General features: G+C 48.1%; 1 protein-coding gene across 8 annotated transcripts in view; it reads left to right on the plus strand.

Annotated features, from left to right (window-relative positions):
- Rreb1 (ras responsive element binding protein 1) overlaps positions 1 to 20,515 on the plus strand; it is a 131,581-nt gene that overhangs the window by 103,993 nt on the left and 7,073 nt on the right. For 7 of the 8 annotated variants that reach the window (XM_058582385.1, XM_046453551.2, XM_046453549.1 and 4 more), the window contains exons 9-11: positions 6,610 to 6,799; positions 7,633 to 10,567; positions 17,493 to 17,654. In XM_058582385.1, coding sequence (XP_058438368.1) covers positions 6,610 to 6,799; positions 7,633 to 10,567; positions 17,493 to 17,654 — 3,287 coding nt within the window. The remainder of the gene's footprint in view (positions 1 to 6,609; positions 6,800 to 7,632; positions 10,568 to 17,492; positions 17,655 to 20,515) is intronic. The other variant, XM_046453552.1, reaches the window with a different exon arrangement.

A 20,515-nucleotide genomic window follows, 5' to 3' on the forward strand; every position in this document is an offset into this window, starting at 1 on the left:
CCCAGCCCCCCACCTTTTTTCAGCAACTTGATTGTGAGATGACATTCTGTATCTTCAGAAGTAAAATAGAAGGGGGCAGGGGTGTTGTATCCCTGTGGTCATCAGCTACTTGGGAGGCTGAGGCAGGAAGATATCTTAAGTCCAGGAGTTGGAATCAGTCTGGGCAACATAGTGAGATCCCCATCTAAAAAAAAAAAGCAGGCCTAGACCTTGACTTAGACTTAGAAGGCTTCATGTGGGTGTGCAGGCTGGAAAGCTGTGGCTTCAGGAGGGTGGCAGGGAATGAGGAAGCAGGAGGTATAGGACAGAGGACTGACATTAAAAAACACTTGTTTCTTCCCATAAGTCTCCAGATTAAACCGAGGGCAACTTGTGAAGTTTTTGAGTGAAAAGAAAGGGCACATCCATTTGAAATTAAAACTCAATTTTCCCTGCATTTTCATATTTGCCCATGCACGCCAGTACATCACCTTTTCCTGATTTCTTTTTTCTCCCCTAACAAGTTAAAATAATGGTTAAAAACTGTGAAATGGTACCTTGAAGTTCTCAAAGCATTTTGTTATCTGATATTCAAAGTAACCCCAAAGATCCTGCTGTCACAGGTGAGAAGGGAAACTGTTAAGATATTTTCAGACTCTTGATTCTGGCAGCAAATTCTTACTCTAAATTGTTTTTCAAACTTGTCCAACTGTAAGAATCACCTGGGGTGCTTTTTCATAAGCCGATTCCTGGGCTCATCCTCTGACTTCAGGAGGTCTGGGGTGGCATCCAGGAATCTGCTTCTTTTAACAAGGTCACGAGGGCATTCTTATCTCTGGTGTGTTTGGGAAGTTTTCCATAGCAGGCAGCCGAAAAGCAGATGTAAGTAAGTTGTCCAAGGTCACACAACCTGAAGTACTCCTAACTCTGTCCCTGCACCCTGGTGTCCCTGACACCCCACCCCCCCACCCCCGCAGTGCTCCACACTGCCCTCCACTGGGACACAGAGCTTGTGGTTGGTGCTGGGTACTTTTTGCTTTGAGTTTATTCAGTGCCCACTGTTTGAAACTGACCAGAAAGGGGAGGGATTTGAAAGAGAATGGAGAAGACAGATATGTAAGAATCAATGTTTTTTAAAAATTTATGGCTGTCATACAGTGAATTATCATTGTCACATTAAAAGCCACTCTCCATTTCTTTTATAAAACCTACCTATTGATGCCACTCACGGTGAATATTCATGGCCAACAGAGGGACTATACATTAGTATAGTAGTCTCAAAAATAGGGTATGTTCAGAGAAATCTCAAAGGCATAGGAAGAAAAAAAAAATAGAACTTTTGTTTATCTCCCCATAAGAATTTCTATTTACCTGACACGTTATATGTACATGCAAATATATGTGTAAATGCATATATATTTATGTCTACAGTATATACACATTTCTCAGTTAAACAACAGATTGATGCTCAAAAGCTTTTTACCTAATACACAATTTTTATTTGTCAGTTAAAAATACATTCTTTTTAAAGTGAGGTATTACAGGGTTCCATCCCACTTCTCAGGCCCACCTGTTTGCCTTTCACAGCTGGCTCACATGCCACTAAGAACCACTGTTATTTCTTACTAAACCTACTTACTTATGTAAGTAAACTACTTACATAATTTACTATAATTCAATTTTATTTGTATAAGCCAGTGAATTATTGTTTAGAAAAATAGTAGTCTCTGGAAACCAAGTTGAAAAGTCTTATTTACAGTGCAGATTGGACAGTATTTTTTTAATTGCTGTCAAATTTAGGTAGGTCAAGCACCTATAAACAGTTACATGAGATAATCATAGAAATTTGGGATTATGCTCTATCTTGGTTCGAAACATCTAAATCCTTGCTCCAATTAAATGAACTAAAACTGTAAATCGAAGATGTATTATGGGGGCTGGGGTCGTGCCTAAGAGGTAGAGTGCTTGCCTAGCATGCGTGAGACACTGGATTTGATCCTCAGTACCACATAAAAATAAAAATATTGTGTCCACCTATAGCTAAAAAATAAATATTTTAAAAAGATGTATTATGAGGATGATTCATGCACTAATGATGAAATGGAACTAGACTCAAGCATAAACCTTTGGCCTTCTGTAGAAGGACTAGCCAGTGAATGTGCAGTTGTCTGTCAGTGTCCATGAGAGCTTGGTTCCAGGACACCTGAAGATACCAAAGTCCACAGATGCTCAAGTCCCTTGTATTGAATGGTGTAGCATTTGCATAGAACCTGTATACATCCTTTCTTATACTTTAAATCTTCTCTAGATGACTTATAATACCTAACACATGTAAATGTTGTATAAATACTTATTATACTGTATTCTTTAGAGAACAATGACTCAAAAACAATGTGCATGTTCAGTGCAGATGAATTTTTCCCCAAATATTTTAATTTGGTTTTTGATTGAATCTACATGCAGAACCTTTGGGTATAGAAGGCCCGGGTGCTTAGTTGAGATAGTTGTTTTTTGAGATAGTTGGGTTCTGTAAGGTCACTCCAAACACAGAAGTAGCAAATACGCAACCATTGTTCCCTAGGGGAAATACGGGGTTCCTTGGTACCTCCAGTCCTATTTTCATCAACTAATCAGTGCAGAACCTTGTTTTGTGTGTGTGTTTCTGTTTGAAGTACATTCTTTGATATATATTACTGATTCCTACATTGAACTCACAGCCAACACAACAATAACTCATGCTTTTCTAATACATGCAGTACACACGTTTTTCTCCATAAAGCACATTATAACCTCTCGTTCTTAAGAACACAAAACAGCACTTCAGGACCACACGAGGGGGCCATTGTAACACTGAAATCACTAATAAAAAGCACAAAAATGTGAAGAACATGGCATGAAATAGCACAAAGGACATTTATTTATAGCATGAGAGTTGAACAAGAAGGCAAAGTAGTGTCCTTCAACCTCAGCTAGGAATGTGTATATTGGGCAACTCAAGATTTTCACTGCTTTGTACATGTCTGCAAATGACCACAAAATCATTACAAGTATCAATTTTGGATTTGCAAATAAATTTTAGCAACGTAGACGTTCACAAGTACAGAACACAAAAATAATCAGAATCACTGTTTTGTTCTGATTTATTTAAAGTTGTGTTTCAGACATATATGTGTGTATATATATTTTAGGTTAAATACTTAAGATGTATATAAATTCTTTTATGAGCTCTCTCTACCTGGCTTTGAATAAAAAGCCCTTCTCTGCAAGGAGTGAACCCTGCTGGCTTCACAGGTAAAGGTGAGCTGGGAAGAAACGCTAGGCTTTCTGCTGTGATGTTTACTAATGCTCTTTATCTCATTTTGCTTAGGTTGAAATGAGCTTGTTTAGGTGTTGCAACATCTCTGCAACCAGGACAGTGCCTAACACTAGTAAAACCTAATTTAAAACACTGCCAATCATGTACAACTAAGTAGAACAAATAAATAAAAATAAAACACTGTAAATATTCTGCACAAAATATCTATAGTAAATACTATTTTCTGCATGCTGGAAGAGCAAGTTATATTGCAGACTCAGGTGGGAACACCTGCCTGATCTGCTGGGTGGCAGGACCCCCACTACACTTGCTTACAGGTTGCTTCTCTCCTCATTTTCTCACCTTTCAGGGAAGGCAAACCTAACTTCCATCCCCTCCGACTCCCCTGAACTATCTCCAGTTCACAAAGTACCAGACCAGATTGTGTCATAGGCTCAAGTGCCCAGCTTTCCCTGAGTATAAATCCCAAGTCTGTGTAGTTTTCCTGAGCCTTGGCTTTGGCACTTCCCTTGAGACCCTGACTCCCACCCCTGTGTGTGCACAGACATACAAACACACTTCTTTCTAAAGCTCTGGTTGGTCAGTAGGTGTACAGGAAGAAACATGGTCTTGCTGGGGAAATGGGCTCCTTCACATTGTGAGTGCCACAGAGGGACTCAGTGTAGGGACTTTCCTTCTGTAGTTTTATCAATGAAGCCCCCACACTCAAACACACCTGTTGCAGATGGTGGTCTAGGTGTTGTCAAAACTGAAGAAAAGAGAAAAAGTCAGCTAATTCGCTGTTTGCAGTAAGGTAGTTCTGTCTCTTGAATGTATAAGGGATTTTTCAGATGTATACAAAAGTAGAGAAAATAATATAATGAACCCCCACGTATCCCTCACCCAATTTCAGGAATTAACAACTCACAGTCAATTTTGTGTCATCTCTTCCCCAACCCAGATAATTTCTAAACAGTAATTTCTTAATAATATCAAATGTCTGGTTAGAGGTCAGTTTTCCCGATTCAGATATTTCTTTGATCCTTAGTTTAGTGCAGAGCTCCCAGCTGACTAGTGCCAAGGTGATGGATCGGTGATCATGTGCAGTTGAACTTGAACCTGGAAGATCTGAAGTCAGGACTTCCCTTTCCAGTGTGGTAGAATAGGACAAAGGTTCTCAGCAGCCTCCAAGGTGTACTGTCCCCTCTGTGTCCGTAGCTGAGAACATGGAATGTGTTCCAGCCAGAAGACCCTGGCCCTGAGCAGCGTGCCCATGCAGTTTCCCTACTTAACTCTGTTTTCTAACCTATGATTTAGACTTCTGGGCACTTGGGTGAGGAATGGTTCCTGCGGATCATAGCCTATCCCCTAGGACCTGCCTACCCACAAGGTGCCAGCCACACCATCTGGGCCCATGGTGTAACAGCTTCAGTCCCTAAAGCTGTTTTGGGTTATCTGAATCCAGTTCTTCCCTGGGGCCTTGACTGCAGCTTGGCAGCTCAGAGACTCACCTCAAAGGGAGCATTGTGCTTTGAATGGCTCCTAGGAACCCAGTATTCTAAATGTAGTTGAACAATGACAGGAATCTTGCTAGGGAGGTGTCCACAGTTAGCAGAGGAGAGAAGAGAGGTGGATATACAACAGGACCCCGTTCCACCACCAAGTGATAAAGCAAGCAGAGCTGCACATACTTGGCACTTCTTCCTTTCAACGCTTCATCAAAGAGAGCTCAGCTGCTTCGTGGGTGATTTCATTATCTCTTTATTTCCAGAGAAGAATTTCATAGCAAGAAAACTTTCCATTAAAGTGTATGCAATGTAAACAGGAGCCAGTTGCCTTACCTCTGTGTAGCACAGTGGTAGTAAGACCTACTTTAGAAGGTTTGCAAAGGTGTAATGATGCTTGGCATGCAGAACTTTTTGCCTTCAAGGAAATATGCCATAGCTGTATGGCCCCATGCAGTTGAGCCTTGGAAAGGAGGCTAAGGTGAATGACGAAACTTTATTAAATTTCTATTGAAATAGTCACATGTGTCTCAGTGGCTGTATTTAGTATAGATCTAGGAGATGTTGATAATATAATTATTGTATCATTTTTAATATGGTTCTCAGTGAAGACCCAGAAGACAACACTGTGAAAAGTAGAGACAGTCTTAGAAAATGGCGTTTGCTTTGCATCTGAGTAGCCAGAACATTGTAGGATGTCAAAGATTGTCTCTAAAATTAAGGATCATGATTTATTTTTCCTTTGTTTTATTTTTAAGGGCCACAGTTTAATAAAAAAAATGTTTTTAAAGTTGTAGATGGACACAATACCTTTGTTTGTTTATTTGTTTGTTTATGGTGCTGGGGATTGAACCTAGGGCCTTGTGCATGCAAGGCAAGCATTCAACCAACTGAGCTATATCCCTAGCCCTGTTTTTTTTTTTTTTTTTTTATGTGGTGCTGACAATTGAACCCAGAGCCTCACACATGGTAGGCAAGTGCTCTACCGCTGAGCTACAATCTCAGCCCTGGCCACAATGTTTAAGTAGGTTGTATTCGTGAGACTCTTTCAAGGAAGGGAGATAGCCTTGTGATAGGCAAGGGTGGGAGTAAGAACTTGGCCTTACATTTTGTCTTGCTTCTTGGCTCTGTGACTTTGGTCAGTTGATGAACATTTTTAAGCCTCTGTGTTTCCATCTGTAAGAAGAGGATGGTAAAACCTGTTGCCTTGCCGCAGTGTATGCACTGCCCTGGCAGGTCTTACACTTAGTGTGGGCTCAGTATGTGGGAACTACAGTTGTTTTTCAGATAATGAATGCAATAGTAGAATTTAATAAGCAATTATTATTCCTTGCTACCAATTCGGTTAGGGAATTGAATTATATTATCCTTATCAGGAATCTTGCTGGGGAGATTGTCGCCAAGGATGCTGCTACAGTTGCTCCAGGCACTGCATAAATGTATCTTTTTGCCCTTTAAATATTTACAATAATTAGAACCCATTGAGCAGAGGGAAGAACACCACCTCTGAAGTGATCCCTTGACGTTGCATGACTCAGGTCTGCAGCAGTGGCCTCAGGGTCCCGGCTGTCTTCTGAAGATGAGATGTTTGGTCATAGATACATCTTGTACTGCCTGCAAAGATTTGGTGTCCAGGGTTAGTAGAACATAATTTTAAAAAATAAACAGAAGAGATTTTTTTGTTGTTAACCACAAGCACACTGGCTTCTTGGTGTCTTATTTGTATTGTGTTCAGTTGAAATGAAGCAACAAAAGACATCATGAAGCCAACAGACAAGTGGAAACTGACTGAGCTACCTCTTTGTATCTTTGTCCCTCTCTTCTCCCTAGATGTGACATTTGCTGTGTCACCTTTCGAACACACCGAGGACTGCTGCGCCACAACGCACTTGTCCACAAACAGCTTCCCAGGGACGCAATGGGAAGGCCTTTCATCCAGAACAATCCTTCGATTCCTGCTGGCTTCCATGACTTAGGATTCACTGACTTCTCCTGTAGAAAGTTCTCTCGCATTTCTCAGGTATACTGAGCAGCCTGTTGAACCAGCAGCTGCCTCATGGTCTGCTTAGTTGGATTAAGCTCCCTTATCCTGAGGGTCCCTTTTTCAAAAACGTTGTCTGTTGGATTTTTATCTTTTTTAGAACACCTTTTCTCTGAAAACTCCACTTGACCCTTTCTGTATTCCATTTCATCAGCCCATTCTTGGGGCTTTGGAATTTAAAATTGTAAATTGTTCACCACCCCCACCCAAGCCCTGTTGTAATTTGAATTTGTTTTAATTCTTGCTTCTGCATCAAAGCTAAGTATTTCTAACACTGTAGGTTCTGTGAGAAATGAGGGAGGAGCTGGAGGGTGCAGCTCAGTGGGAGAGTGCTTGCAGCAACAGTGAGGCTCTTCCTGTGCACAGAGCCAAGAAGCAAGACAAACTTGTTCCCTCTGTGTACACCACCAGTGCCCCAAGATGTCACCCCTCCTGCCCCTCTCACGCAGTGTTCCCTCTGTCACAATCACAGAGGTAACCAGTTCTCCGGCTTCTGTCACATTACTTTTGCGAGGCACCAATTTTTTAAAAAAGAAAGAATTCTACCTGCAAGGTGGTGCTATTTCACTGTACTTCAGTATCTCCCTGGTGACGGTGTCTTTCATCAGGCAAACACGATTCTTTAGATGCTTTGTAGTTTTCCTAACTCAGTTCCGGGTTAGCCATCAGGGGAAGATCAGCCCCTTATCTATTCATAGAGAAAGACTGCATACTGGGACAGTTACACAACAGATACTTCTCGCATCTCCCTTAGTGATGATTTTTGACTCTTTACCTTTGTTCCCTTGCTTTTGCTGGTGGATTCTACATAGGCCTGGTGTGAAACAAACCTACGAAGGTGCATCAGCGAGCAGCACCGTTTTGTCTGTGACACCTGTGACAAGGCGTTCCCCATGCTCTCGTCCCTCATTCTGCACAAGCAGACCCACATTGCCTCGGACCAGGGACGGGAAAAGCTGCAGGCCAAGACCCTGGCCGGTGATGTTCTGGACCAGAAGGCCTTCCTAACCTTGCTGGGCCTGCAGCACACCAAAGACATCAAGCCTGTGCCCACTGAGGAGCCCCTGCCCGATGACAACCAAGCAATACAGCTCCAGACACTCAAGTGTCAGCTACCTCAGGACCCTGGCTGCACCAACGTGCTGAGTCTGTCTCCTTTCGAAGCTGCTTCCCTAGGTGGTTCTCTCACAGTCCTTCCAGCTACCAAGGAGAGCATGAAGCATCTGACCCTACAGCCCTTCCAGAAGGGCTTTATCATCCAGCCAGATAGTAGTATTGTGGTCAAGCCCATCTCAGGAGAGTCAGCCATCGAGTTGGCAGACATTCAGCAAATTCTGAAGATGGCAGCCTCGGCTCCCCCACAAATCAGTCTTCCACCTCTCTCCAAGGCCCCTGCCACCCCTCTGCAAGCAATTTTCAAGCACATGCCCCCTCTGAAGCCAAAGCCCCTGGTCACACCCCGGACGGTGGTGGCCACCTCTACACCCCCTCCTCTCATCAACACCCAGCAGGCCTCCCCAGGATGCATCAGCCCCAGCCTCCCACCACCACCCCTGAAGCTCCTCAAGGGCTCAGTGGAGGCCGCCTCCAATGCCCACCTGCTGCAGTCCAAGTCGGGGGCCCAGCCAAACACGGCCACCCAGCTCTTCCTGCAGCAGCCCCGGGTAGAACTGCCAGGCCAGCCCGAGATGAAGACGCAGCTGGAGCAGGACAGCATCATTGAGGCCCTGCTGCCCCTGAGCATGGAGGCCAAGATCAAGCAAGAGATCACAGAGGGGGATCTGAAGGCCATCATGACAGGGCCCAGTGGCAAGAAGACCCCTGCCATGCGCAAGGTGCTATACCCCTGCCGCTTCTGCAACCAGGTGTTTGCCTTCTCGGGAGTCCTGCGTGCCCACGTGCGCTCCCACCTGGGCATTTCACCCTATCAGTGCAACATCTGCGACTACATCGCTGCCGACAAGGCCGCTCTCATCCGCCACCTGCGCACGCACAGCGGGGAGCGACCCTACATCTGCAAGATCTGCCACTACCCCTTCACAGTCAAAGCCAACTGCGAGCGGCACCTGCGCAAGAAGCACCTCAAGGCCACCCGCAAGGACATCGAAAAGAACATCGAGTATGTGAGCAGCAGTGCGGCAGAGCTGGTGGACGCCTTCTGTGCCCCCGACACGGTGTGCCGGCTGTGCGGAGAGGACCTGAAGCACTACCGCGCGCTGCGCATCCACATGCGCACGCACTGCGGCCGTGGCCTGGGCGGCTGCCACAAAGGCCGCAAGCCCTTCGAGTGCAAGGAGTGCAGTGCCGCCTTCGCGGCCAAGCGCAACTGCATCCACCACATCCTCAAGCAGCACCTGCACGTGCCGGAGCACGACATCGAGAGCTACGTGCTGGCGGTGGATGGCGGCCTGGGCCCTGCGGAGGTGCCCGCCGAGGCCTCCGGAAGGGAAGAGGAGAGCGGCTGTGTCGCCTTCAGTGACTGCAAGCCCATTGCCGCCTTCCTGGAGCCCCAAAACGGCTTTCTTCACGGGGGCCCCGCCCAGCCCCCCCTTCCCCACGTGGCGGTCAAGCTGGAGCCCGCCAGCACCTTCGCCGTAGACTTCAATGAGCCCCTGGACTTTTCTCAGAAGGGCCTGGCCTTGGTCCAGGTGAAGCAGGAAAACGTGACCTCCTTTCTGAGCCCTTCTTCCTTGGTCCCCTATGACTGCTCCATGGAGCCCATTGACCTGTCCATCCCCAAGAACTTCAGGAAAGGAGACAAGGACGTGGCTGCTCCCAGTGAAGCCAAGAAGCTGGAGCAGGAGGTGGGGAGCAGTGAGCAGCTGTCCCCCTGCCCACCCTGCCCTACTCTGCCAGTGACCCTGGGGCCTAGCGGAATCCTGGAAAACCCCACAGCCACAGTGGTGGCTGCCACCCCAGCTGCAGCCCGGGAACCCCATGCTCAGCCCCTCCAGGGCTCTGTTCAGCTGGCGGTCCCCATCTACTCCTCAGCTCTCGTTAGCAACCCTCCCCTCTTGGGAAGCTCCGCCCTCTTAAGCAACTCGGCCCTCCTGAGCAGTTCAGCCTTGCTGCGGCCATTGCGGCCCAAACCCCCCCTGCTCTTGCCAAAGCCCCCAGTGACAGAAGAGCTGCCCCCACTGGCCTCCATTGCCCAGATCATCTCATCCGTGTCTTCGGCCCCCACTCTACTGAAAACCAAGGTGGCCGACCCAGGCCCTTCAAGCACCAGCAGTAACGCTGTAGCTGCAGACAACTTAGGAGGCACCATACCCAAAGCTGCTGCCACCCCCGCTGACACCACAGGCCCAAAAGAATCCAGCGACCCACCCCCTACAGTGAGCAGCCCAGAGGCAGCCTCACCCACTGAGCAGGGGCCAGCTGGCTCATCCAAGAAGAGGGGCCGGAAAAGGGGGATGAGGAGTCGGCCCCATGCCAACAGTGGTGGGGTGGACCTGGACTCGAGTGGGGAGTTTGCCAGCATTGAAAAGATGCTGGCCACCACGGACACCAACAAGTTCAGTCCATTTCTGCAGACTGCAGAGGACGACACTCAGGACGAGGTGGCTGGAGCCCCCTCTGACCACCATGGGCCCAGTGACGAAGAGCAGGGTAGCCTTCCGGAAGAAAAGCTGCTGAGGGCAAAGCGGAACTCCTATGCCAACTGCCTGCAGAAGATCAACTGTCCCCACTGTCCTCGGGTCTTCCCTTGGGCCAGCTCCCTCCAGAGGCACATGCTCACACACACTGGTAAGAGGGCCCACTGGACGCGCCAGGTGGTGAGGCCTACCTCCTAGCAGGGAGGCCAAGTGGGGAATCAAGGGATGGAGGTCAAAAGTGGAGGACCCTTTTCTCATGCTCCATTCATTCCTTGATTCTCCTGTTGGAAGCCACAGGCTTGCTGGGGGTCCGTGAGTTTCCCTGATATTCTTAGTAACCATAGTGACCTGTGCCCATGATCTGAACCCCTCTGAGGGCTTTCTGGTGAGAAGTGTCCAGTGCAGCGTGGTCATGTGCCCATTGGTCCCCTCACTTCCCTCCTCCCAGCCCTTCCCAAGAAGGTTTTGAGATAATTTGCTGGGTTAAGCAGGGGAGGTGGCTCCAGAGAAGTGGGACTTTGTATTAAGGTATTGGGGCATAATGAGCTCGGTGTTGTGACATCAGAAATTTCAGCCTGTCATCATCGGTGCAGCTTTTTAAATTTTGAACAATCTGAGTTCTTTTGGCCACGTATCTCTGTAAAGGGAAGTACTGCAAAAGGTGACACTGGCCATTTCCTCTCCGTTCACCAAGCTGGCTGTACCTTCCCCTGTCTATTTTGAAAATCAGTGGTGGATGGTGCTAGAATTTTTTGTTTCATTGATACTAAAATTGTCAACTGTCACAGGGAAACATCCCAAGTATGATTAATATTCTAAATAACAGTAAAATTAGCAAAGTTTTCAAATGATCACACAACTCTCAATTATAATTTTCCAGAAATTCTCGCAGGACTTACGTCATTGAACTAATAGTAAATTGAATGAGGTCCTTAACCTTTGGGGGTTCAAAACCCAAATATTAATAGGATCAAAGATCAACTGATATTGTATGTATGGTACAGGATTGCTGGATGAATTACAAGCTAGCAGTTAAATTTGAATTCCAGAACAACAACAAACGATGTTGAGGGTGTTTCCCTGCAGTATTTGGGATAGGTGAAAAATTATTTGTTGGTCTGAAGTTCACATTTTAACTGGGAGTCCTGTGTTTAGGAGGTTTCTAACAGTCTGGTGAGTGTAACTTCGTGGGAACTGGTGTGAACCATGCTCTCTGGCCAGGGGGAAACACCGCGTAGGGCTGGTGTACCACACGTGAGGTGGAGCAGCAGGAAAGAGTTCATAAAGCAGCCCTGCAAACCAGGAAAGTACGCAGAGGCTAGTGGGTGGGGGGGGGAGGAAGCCGAGGAGGCGTGACTGAAAGGATTGGAGTCTCTTGGAGGTGCCAATCTCCAGAGATTGCCACAGAGCTGCAGCATCTCTTCCTGGGATGCTAGGCCCTCGAATCCAGGAAGTTGCAGTGTCGTCCAGGGAGGGCTCCGTAGAACCGGAATTTCTAGATTCATAAAGTACACGCTGCCTTTTCAGTCCTCATTTTCTTTCCACTGAAATAGTTTAAGCCAAACAAACTGAGTAACAGTTCTCAGGAGGAAGCATTTCAGAGAAGTGCCCCCACACAGAAGTGTCTTCTGCTGCCCTTTTTTGGGTGACACCTCTTTTGTCGCCTGCAGAATCTTTGGAGAAGTGAGTATTTCTGTTACAGTTTTTCAAAGAGCAGATGGTCTGGAGCTGGTGGTCGGTTTGGTTCTGGCCCCTCCTCCCCTCTCTCCTCTGCCCCTGCCATCAAACAGCCTCCCATCATTTTCTGATGACAGTCCCATGCTCAATAGACACTGTGCACATTTTCCTTTAAATGTGTTGAGGCCATTTATCCCCAGACATTTCTATTCCCAGTAAACTGGCGATTTCCCTGAGAAGCTGGAGCAGCCAGAATTTCCTTTCAAGAGTTGTGCTGGAGTAGATGCCTGATACCCAGCCCCACTTGAGAATCCAGCACTGTGATTGCCTGGCTTTTGAATGCCAGAATGTCATCATTGGCTTAAAATTTGGTAGCATGTGAGCCAGGTGGAGTGGTGCATACTCATAATCCCAGCAACCTGGGAGGCTGAGGCAAGAGGATCACAAGTTTGAGCCAGCCTTGGGAACTTAATAGGACCCTGTCTTAAAATAAAAAGGCCGGGCACGGTGGCTTTCGCCTCTAGTCCCATCCACTCCAGAGGAGGTAGGAGGATGGGGAGTTCAAAGCCAGCCTCTGCAAAAGCCAGACCCTGTCTCTAAATAAAATACAAAATAAAGCTGGGGATGTGGCTCAATGGTCAACTGCCCGTGAGTTCAATCCCCGGTACCAAAAATAAATAAAATAAAAAGGACTGGAGACCTAGCTTAGTGGAATGTACTTGGTTCAGTTCCCAGTACAAAAATAAAATAAAATTTGGAAACATCTGAGCCTGAGCAAGGAAGATGTAAGACCTATTCGAGACCAGGTAGGATGGATGTAGATATAAACATTCTGCTACTTCTCCCTTCATAGTTGCCGATAACCTTAGTTAGAGGTGTCTCTTTGGGGCCATCTGACTGGATGTCAGAGAAGCCTCTGAGAGCTAGTGTTCATGACATGAGGAAGTCGAGGCTTAGGGAAGCTAAGTCACTCCCAGCAGTCCTGTGGGTGGTAAAGTATGGCCAGAGCGCCACACCAGAGCCACCGTTCCCTGCAGCCGCCCATGATCGCCATGGCCTGCTGGTGCCCTCATGGAGGCCCTCCTGTGCCAGCCTGTCTGCACATGCCTGCATGAAGAAGACTGGGAAGTGGTGTGAGACAGGGGAGAGCACTGCTGGGCATCAGAATGCTATGGATTAAAATCTCAGCGACTGCAGAATTGTGTTGTACACCATGTAAATATTGGTGCCCGCTGGCTTCCGCTCACTTCCTTTCCTTTCCTGTGCACCACTACTCACCGTCCAGGGATGGCCTCGGCATCACCTGACTAAATCACGCCATGTTGAGCACTCTGCTATGTCTGGTGCTGTGTGAGAACATTTCCCACTCATCGAGCATTAGACCTGGAAAAAGACGGGGGAATTGTCTTCCCACAGACCTGAAATTCCCCTGTTCGGCAGCTCTGCTGTCTATCAGAGTCACTTAGCTCCCTGGCTTCTTAGGCTCCCTCCAAAACTTGAAAACATGGCTTGAGGCATATACTTAAGACTCAGCAGCAACCCTGTAAACAAAGGAGGTAGACAGGGTTTGTAAGTGTAGTATTAAAGCTGACAGTCTTTATTCTGAGAATGGTGTTCTAATAGGGGGTCCACCTGCCAGCTGCCTGCACTGTCACAGCGCTGCGGCTCCGCCTCTCCCCGTTCAGGCTCCAGGAACTGCTTCTGAGGAGGAAGCTGGCATCTTCCATGTCCCTGCCTTGTTCTCCACACACACCTGCCCTCTTCCTCCTGTCCCTCTCTGGCTTTCTCCCAGCCCAGAGCTTCCTGCTGATGGGGACAGTTCCTGATTCCTTAACCTTTCTCTCCCTGAACTCACCACCTCCTCAGAGAACAACACTGCCCCTGGTGAGCATCTCATCCTGTGCCTTCAAGCAGCTGGTGGAGGACTGTGCCAGGAAACACAGCCAGTCCCTCTTGTCTCTGCCCTCGGTTTCTTCCTCCTTCCCTTTGCTCTGGTTCCTCATCGCCCAGGGACAGGCTTGGGACCGGGTGATGTCCAAGTTCCCTCCAGCTCTCGACACTGAGATTGTCTGGCTTGCTCGCCTTGTCACTGGTGCTTCAAGCTCCTTTTCCTGGCCACCTCAGGGCTCTTCCCACCCGAGACCCTCCTCCCCACTATCGGGCAGCCAGCATCAGAGTTCAGATGAATAAGATGTCCTCACTCGAGTGCGGAAGGCACCCTGAACACCAGATGTCCTTGACCAGGTGTCCTTACCTTTAATCCAGTCCTGAGGGTTGAACCGAGGCGTGCTCTACCACCAAGGGCCACATCCCCTGCCCTTTTTATTTTTATTTTATTTTACACCTCTGCCAAATGTAGAGGAAAAAATACCAAAAGGAAGACACCTTCGCCTCGAGGGTAGAGGAGTTGCGGCAGGAACCAGGGGCCTCGAGCTGTGTTGTCTTGTTACAGAAATAAAGGCAGCTGCAAGGTTTGCCATCCAGGTCCCAACCTCCCCTCCGAACCCTGATTTCCTTTGAGAAGTGAACAGAAATATTTCCAGATCTGTGTTCTTGGTCCTGATAGCCAAGGTCCTGATCTCCTTGGCAAACTCGCTCTCCCTGTTCATTCTTGCCCCAGTGCCTTCCAGAGAAGACCATTCCACGCAACGTGTCTCTTCCTTTCTGAGCTGGTCTATGCAGAGGATGACTGGCTTGGGGTTGGGGTTGGGGGCGAGGGATGACCCTTGGGTACCAGGGGGATTCACTGTCGTTACAGATGTTCTTACACCCCTTCTAAAGTAGTAACGAGGGGCAGTTACCACATTAATCAAATCATGTGAAACTTTCCACTGTAGGTGACCAGCCAAAAGGGTTTTTAAAACCTGTCTTAAAATACTAAAAGGGCTCAATATTTCTGCTATCCATAGAGACCACTGCTATTTAAAATAGAAGGACATTTGCAATGAAATGAAATGTGAGGTGTTTCTGTTTGTTTTGTTTTGTTTTGTTTTTTTGCTTGTGTTTTGTTTTCTGGTCCTGAGGATTGAACCTACGAGTGTTCTACCACCAAGCTACATTCCCAGACCTTTTTATTTGTATTTTAAGAAAGGGTCTCGTGAAATTGAAAGGCTGGCCTCAAACTTGTGATCCTCCTACTTCAGCCTCCCAAGCTGGGGTTACAGGTGTGCACCACTGTACTTGACTCCATACTGCCTTTTGACAATAAAATGTTAAAGGAGCAGTATTTTATTCCTACTTGAAATCCTTAAATATTATATTCAATTCTTAATGAATAGCAAGAAATAAGTTAGAAGGTGCACCAGTACTTTACAACTAGTTGCACAAAAGCATGATTTTTTAAAAAAAATAATGTGGGTTTTTTTTTAAATATACATTTAGCAAAAAACACTTGCAAAAAGAGGGGCTCTTCTGAGCAATTGATGGGTTCTCCACTATTTTGTGTGGCTCCCCAAAAGTATACGTACCATATCCTGGATTTCTGATTCAGCCCTTCCTGGGTTTCCATAGGGACTTGCACGTCTTAGGCAGGGCTCCACCACGGAGCTACACCCCGAGCCTGACTGTGTTCATAACCAGCTCCAAAGGAGATTGGGAAGCATCGTCTTAAAGTCTTTGAGCTCAGAAAGGAATAAATGTCTTGGATTACTCCTGGCACACAAGTTTGGCCACACTGCTGCTTCAGTCTTGCTGGCCACATGTCTTCATGCCCTGGGAACAGCGCCACCTGGAGTTGTGCAGCCTGGCAGTGCCAGTGGTGCTGCTCCTTCCTTGTCCTGGGAAACCTGCAGCCCCTCCGCTCACCCCAGGCGCCAGGCCTTACTGAGCACTCCAGCAAGCCCCTGACCCTGAGCACTGCCCCAGCCCAGGCTCAGTGGACATTACAACACTAATCTAAACCGAAGGCCAAAGGTCTGTGATTTGTGTCTCCAGGGAGCTGTGCTAGCGGCTCTTCCTGCAGACCTGGACGCTTGTGTTTGGCCCTGGCCGTCCCAAGGTTCAGTATCTAACATCTTTTCCACTGTGAGGTTGGACACTAGGATCTACAGTGTGTGACTGGGGGAGAAAGAAGAAATTAGCGACGTAGCAAAGGATGAACCTCCATTTGTTCTCTCCTGAAGCCTGCCTCGTCCACCTCATCCTTCCCCTTTCTCCTCCTTCATCATTCTCCTCCTCCTCCTCCTCCTCCTGTCCCACCCCTTCTTTCTCAGTCTCCCCCCACACCCGTTTCTCTCCCTATTGGACTTCTCATTCCTCTCCATCCTTCCCTCCTCCTCTGTCCTTTTCCCTCCCCTCTAACTCCCTCCCTCCTCCTCTTTCTCTGTCCTTCCTCCCCCTCTTCCTGTCCCCCTTTCTCCTCTCTTCCTCCCCTTTCTCACCCCTACCTCCACCAGCCCTTGCCCTCCCATTCATCCACACAAACATGGGATGGTATCAGAGGAGCTTCACTTGCATTTTGCAAGTGGTATTTACAGTACAAAAGGAATCCAAATAAAAGGAAAGGATGGGCCCACCAAAGCAGAGACTCCCCTGGGGAGGGAAGGAGGGCCTCTCCTCTCAGCCATTTGCCCATTTGTAGAGCTGGGACTTGGGAGGGGGGGTCCTCTGCTGAGCATCTATGGAGTGAGCAGACTTGCTTATGTGTTGGTCACTCACGTATTTCCAAGCCAGAGTTCAGACCAGGGGGAGCAAAGAATCTTTAATGGGACAAGAAGACACAGGCTCTGCCCGTGAGGACCACAGTGACCTTGGGCAGAAGTCACCGCAGTACGTCCCAACAAGTCGCACAGGTGGGGTCCTAGGAAGATGCACTGCTCCTGCCCCCCATGGGAAGCCACAGCCACCTGTGGCTAGAATGGGGATCTGCTGCGTGAAGGGGGCACTCCCTGACTTCTCCCATGGGCCCCTGAGGTGACCCAGGGATTCAGGAACCCTCCGGGAGGCACGAGCCTGTCTCCTCGTCCCCTTGGGGTCCCCAGCATCTGTATTATTTGCCAAGCTAGAAATCACTGTGTTTTCTTTGTGGTTTAATACAGGTGTTGTCTTACCAGGGTCTGAAATCCCTTCCTTCTTATTTTTTGTTGTCATTATTTAATTTTAATGCTGATGCCATCACTTTATTTAAACGTATATATCTTGGTTTCACTGTTGAATTTCTTTTAGTATTTTGAAGACAAAAGCTCATTCCAATTCACTCAGATGAGGGAAATTTATCATTATAGTCTTTGGTATTTCTCAGTGTTTTGTTTTGTTTTTAATGAATTTTGTTTATTAAAAGGAAGGGGTGGAGGGTGGGGGAGAGCAAATGCCAGTAATCCCAAGAGAATAAATCAAAAGCGATTTTTCTTTTTCATTGCATTAGAAAGCCAGATAAATATATATTTTTTTTCCTGCTTCAGGTCAGAAACCCTTCCCTTGTCAAAAATGCGATGCCTTCTTTTCTACCAAATCTAACTGTGAACGCCACCAGTTGCGCAAACACGGAGTTACCACCTGTTCCCTGAGAAGAAACGGGCTTATCCCCCCAAAAGAGAGTGATGTTGGATCCCATGATAGCACAGGTAGTGCCTCCAGGTGATGGAGAACCAGAGAGGAGGAGAGCGGAGGGCGCTGCTCCGGGCTCCGCCAACAGCCGCAGCCAGCTCAGGGCGTGCTGAGGACTGGGAGCGCGGCTCCTGGGTCAGAGGGGCCTAGACTACGAGACGACGGAGCCAGGAGCCCAGGGAATTCGGGAACCAATGGCAGTGCCCCTAGGTGACGTGTGGAAGTGGCTAGGGAAGATGGACACCCTCCTAGCAGAAGGTGGCCTTTGTTCCTAGTGCTGGGCGGTGGGATCTGTGGGAGGTGTACAGTTTTTGTAGCTCTGGGTATGAACACCTCTAAAAGGAATGTGAAACCTTAAAGGTTTGGGGAGCCCCAGCCTCCGCAGCATCCTGGAGCAGGGAGGGGCTTACTGGGACATCCGTGTATTATTATAGGAACTGGGGGTGCTGAGCCCTTCCAGGGTGGGGCGAGGTGGGGTGTTTTTCTTTTCAGTAACTCTCTTCCAGTAGAAGACTGTCCTTGTTTGAGAAGCACTCTGCATGTCTTTTCTTTAATCACGTCTCTGCCTGACCTGAACCCGGTGTGACTCTCTGTGCTGACGTGTGCTCCTCCCCCAGACCCTACAGAGCAATTAACAGCTGCCCACTCAGCTTCCGCCACCCTTCTCCCTCGGCTTCTGTATTTACCCACGTCCTCTGTTCAATGCCCTCCATCGTCCCAGGCTGCTGGGACACACCACCCCCAGAACAAACGACAATAGGCTACTGCAGGTCACCACGACTTACAAAAGGAACAGTGAGGGTGGTGTGAATACCGGATTCGGTTCTGCAGACCTTCAGTGCTTGCCATCTCCAGATCTCCCACTGCTTGAAGCCAAGCCAAGGTGGTTCCCCCAGCTCTGTTTTTCTGGAGTTTAATTGTGCCCGTGGTGTGGCATAGGAGGCAGCCCACACTATTAGTCCTTCCCTCGGGGTCAGAGGGAATGGGGCACAGTGGAGTGAGTGTGTACCATTTCCAGATGGAGAGCTGATCCCACTGGGGGGAACCGGCCCTGCCTTCCACATACCTCCCACCAAGCCTGAGAGAGATGCCAAGCGCCCTTGACCTGCCCAGCCCTTCCTCCAGTTCAGACCCCGACGGGTAGCCAAGTGCTGGTTTTGCTGACTCCATTCCCACACAGTTTACCGAGTAAAGAAAGCTATGATGCCCACAGCACCCTGCCCCTGGAAGAGCCCTGTGAGCCAAGGATGGTCTACTTGCTGCCCAAGTGGCAGGAGGCCCGCCAGGCTGCCCACAGAGCTTTCCTGCAGACCTTCCTGTTAATGTTTAACCCTCGGCTGCCAGGGCACCTGTTGGTCCAGAACGCTTTCTGGCAGCCTGGTTTACAAAGCAGCATGTGATCCTTTCCACACCAGTTCCGAAGGAGGGAAGACAGCTGGTGAAGGGGCGGGGGCTGGGTCCCCGTGTTTTACCAACAAGTCTTAGAGTCCTCACCGTAGAGTCCTCACCGTGTGCCGCGTGCTCACTTTGCACCCAGCGTCCCTCCCATACGGAAGGAAAACCCTGGGATGCTGCTGACCCCGGGGGTGGCTGTGGATCCCCAGATACAAAGCTGAATCAAGATGTACACTCTGAGCTTTGCTTCAACACCAAACGTTGGCCTCTGGGTGCATTTGGCTTCAAGTTTACAGTGACAAGTTTTGTTTTTTCAAGGCCCTGCCCCAGAAGTTGTGTAGATTTTCTGTAAAGGGACAAAACTTCTGGGAAACAAAAAGTCACTGAATGTTGTAATGTGAAACCAGCCGAGAGAAGTTATAGGTCTGGTTTAATTATGGTCACATTTCATGGTGAGAAGAAACTGAGATTCAGGAGGGAAAGAAAGCAGGTCAGGGAGGCACACAATCCTGGGACTTCAAGGAGAGATTTACAAACAGGTGGGCATGATGCAGGTTTGGGGGGCTCCCTCCGGGGCAGTTAAAAGTGAGACTTTTGAGAAACAGACTATTTTTTAAAGTCAGGGAATTACCCAGGAAGTTCTCAAGGTTTCTAAGTTTATACGCCTAGACTGCATTTTCTTAAAATCTCTAATATTTTCTAATGTCCATGTGACTTTTTCAGTCCCATAAGATTTTTCGTGAAAATGCACCTCAGATATTTTCCCCAAAATGGTGCTAAAAATGCTGTAGTGGGGGAGCGGCTCTCCTTTCAGAGGGCTGCATTGAATTTTAAACTGAAACTGCACTCTGCTGGGCAGAGGTGCCTGGCCCCCTTTGCCCTTGAAGGATGCCCTCCTGGGTTCTCCTTGGACGCTGTCTAGAAGAGCCATGGTAAAGGCAGCTGGGTAGGACTATAAACATGAACGTTTTTAAACTTTTCCCTTAGTGGTGGTACGTATGCCAACCCCAAAATCCCATGTGTCCCTGTGGACTGGACCGCAGCGTTGATCCCAGTCATCAGGCGAAGCGCAGACAGAACAGCTCTACCCATCAGATTAATTATTTAGATGATCATGTCTGCCTCGTCAGGTAGCGTTTCATTTCCAGGAGCAGGAGATCCTTAACTGGAGCACCTAGGAAGATGTGTGCTGTCCCGCAAGGGGAGCTGTGGGTTCCTTACCTATCAGAATTTCTTCAGCTTTTTCCCATTGCCCCCCCCCCCCCATAGAAAAGAGGGACGGATGGGTGGCAGAAAATCAGTGCTTGCTTTTAAAGTAGCATTGCTTATACAAAGCCATCAGCTTGCTACCTGTATTTGGCAATGTGAGTGTTGAAGAGGGTCAAAATAGGACCTGGCCTTTCAAGGTGGATATTAGTGGTATGTGAACAGGTTAAGTCTGTTGTTCCCAAGAATCAAAAGTTGTTTGGAACTTGAGGGGCTA

Source organism: Marmota monax, unplaced genomic scaffold, assembly GCF_021218885.2.
Source record: "Marmota monax isolate L192 unplaced genomic scaffold, Marmota_monax_Labrador192_F-V1.1 WCK01_AAM20220418_F8-fsc00029, whole genome shotgun sequence".
NCBI lineage: Eukaryota > Metazoa > Chordata > Mammalia > Rodentia > Sciuridae > Marmota > Marmota monax.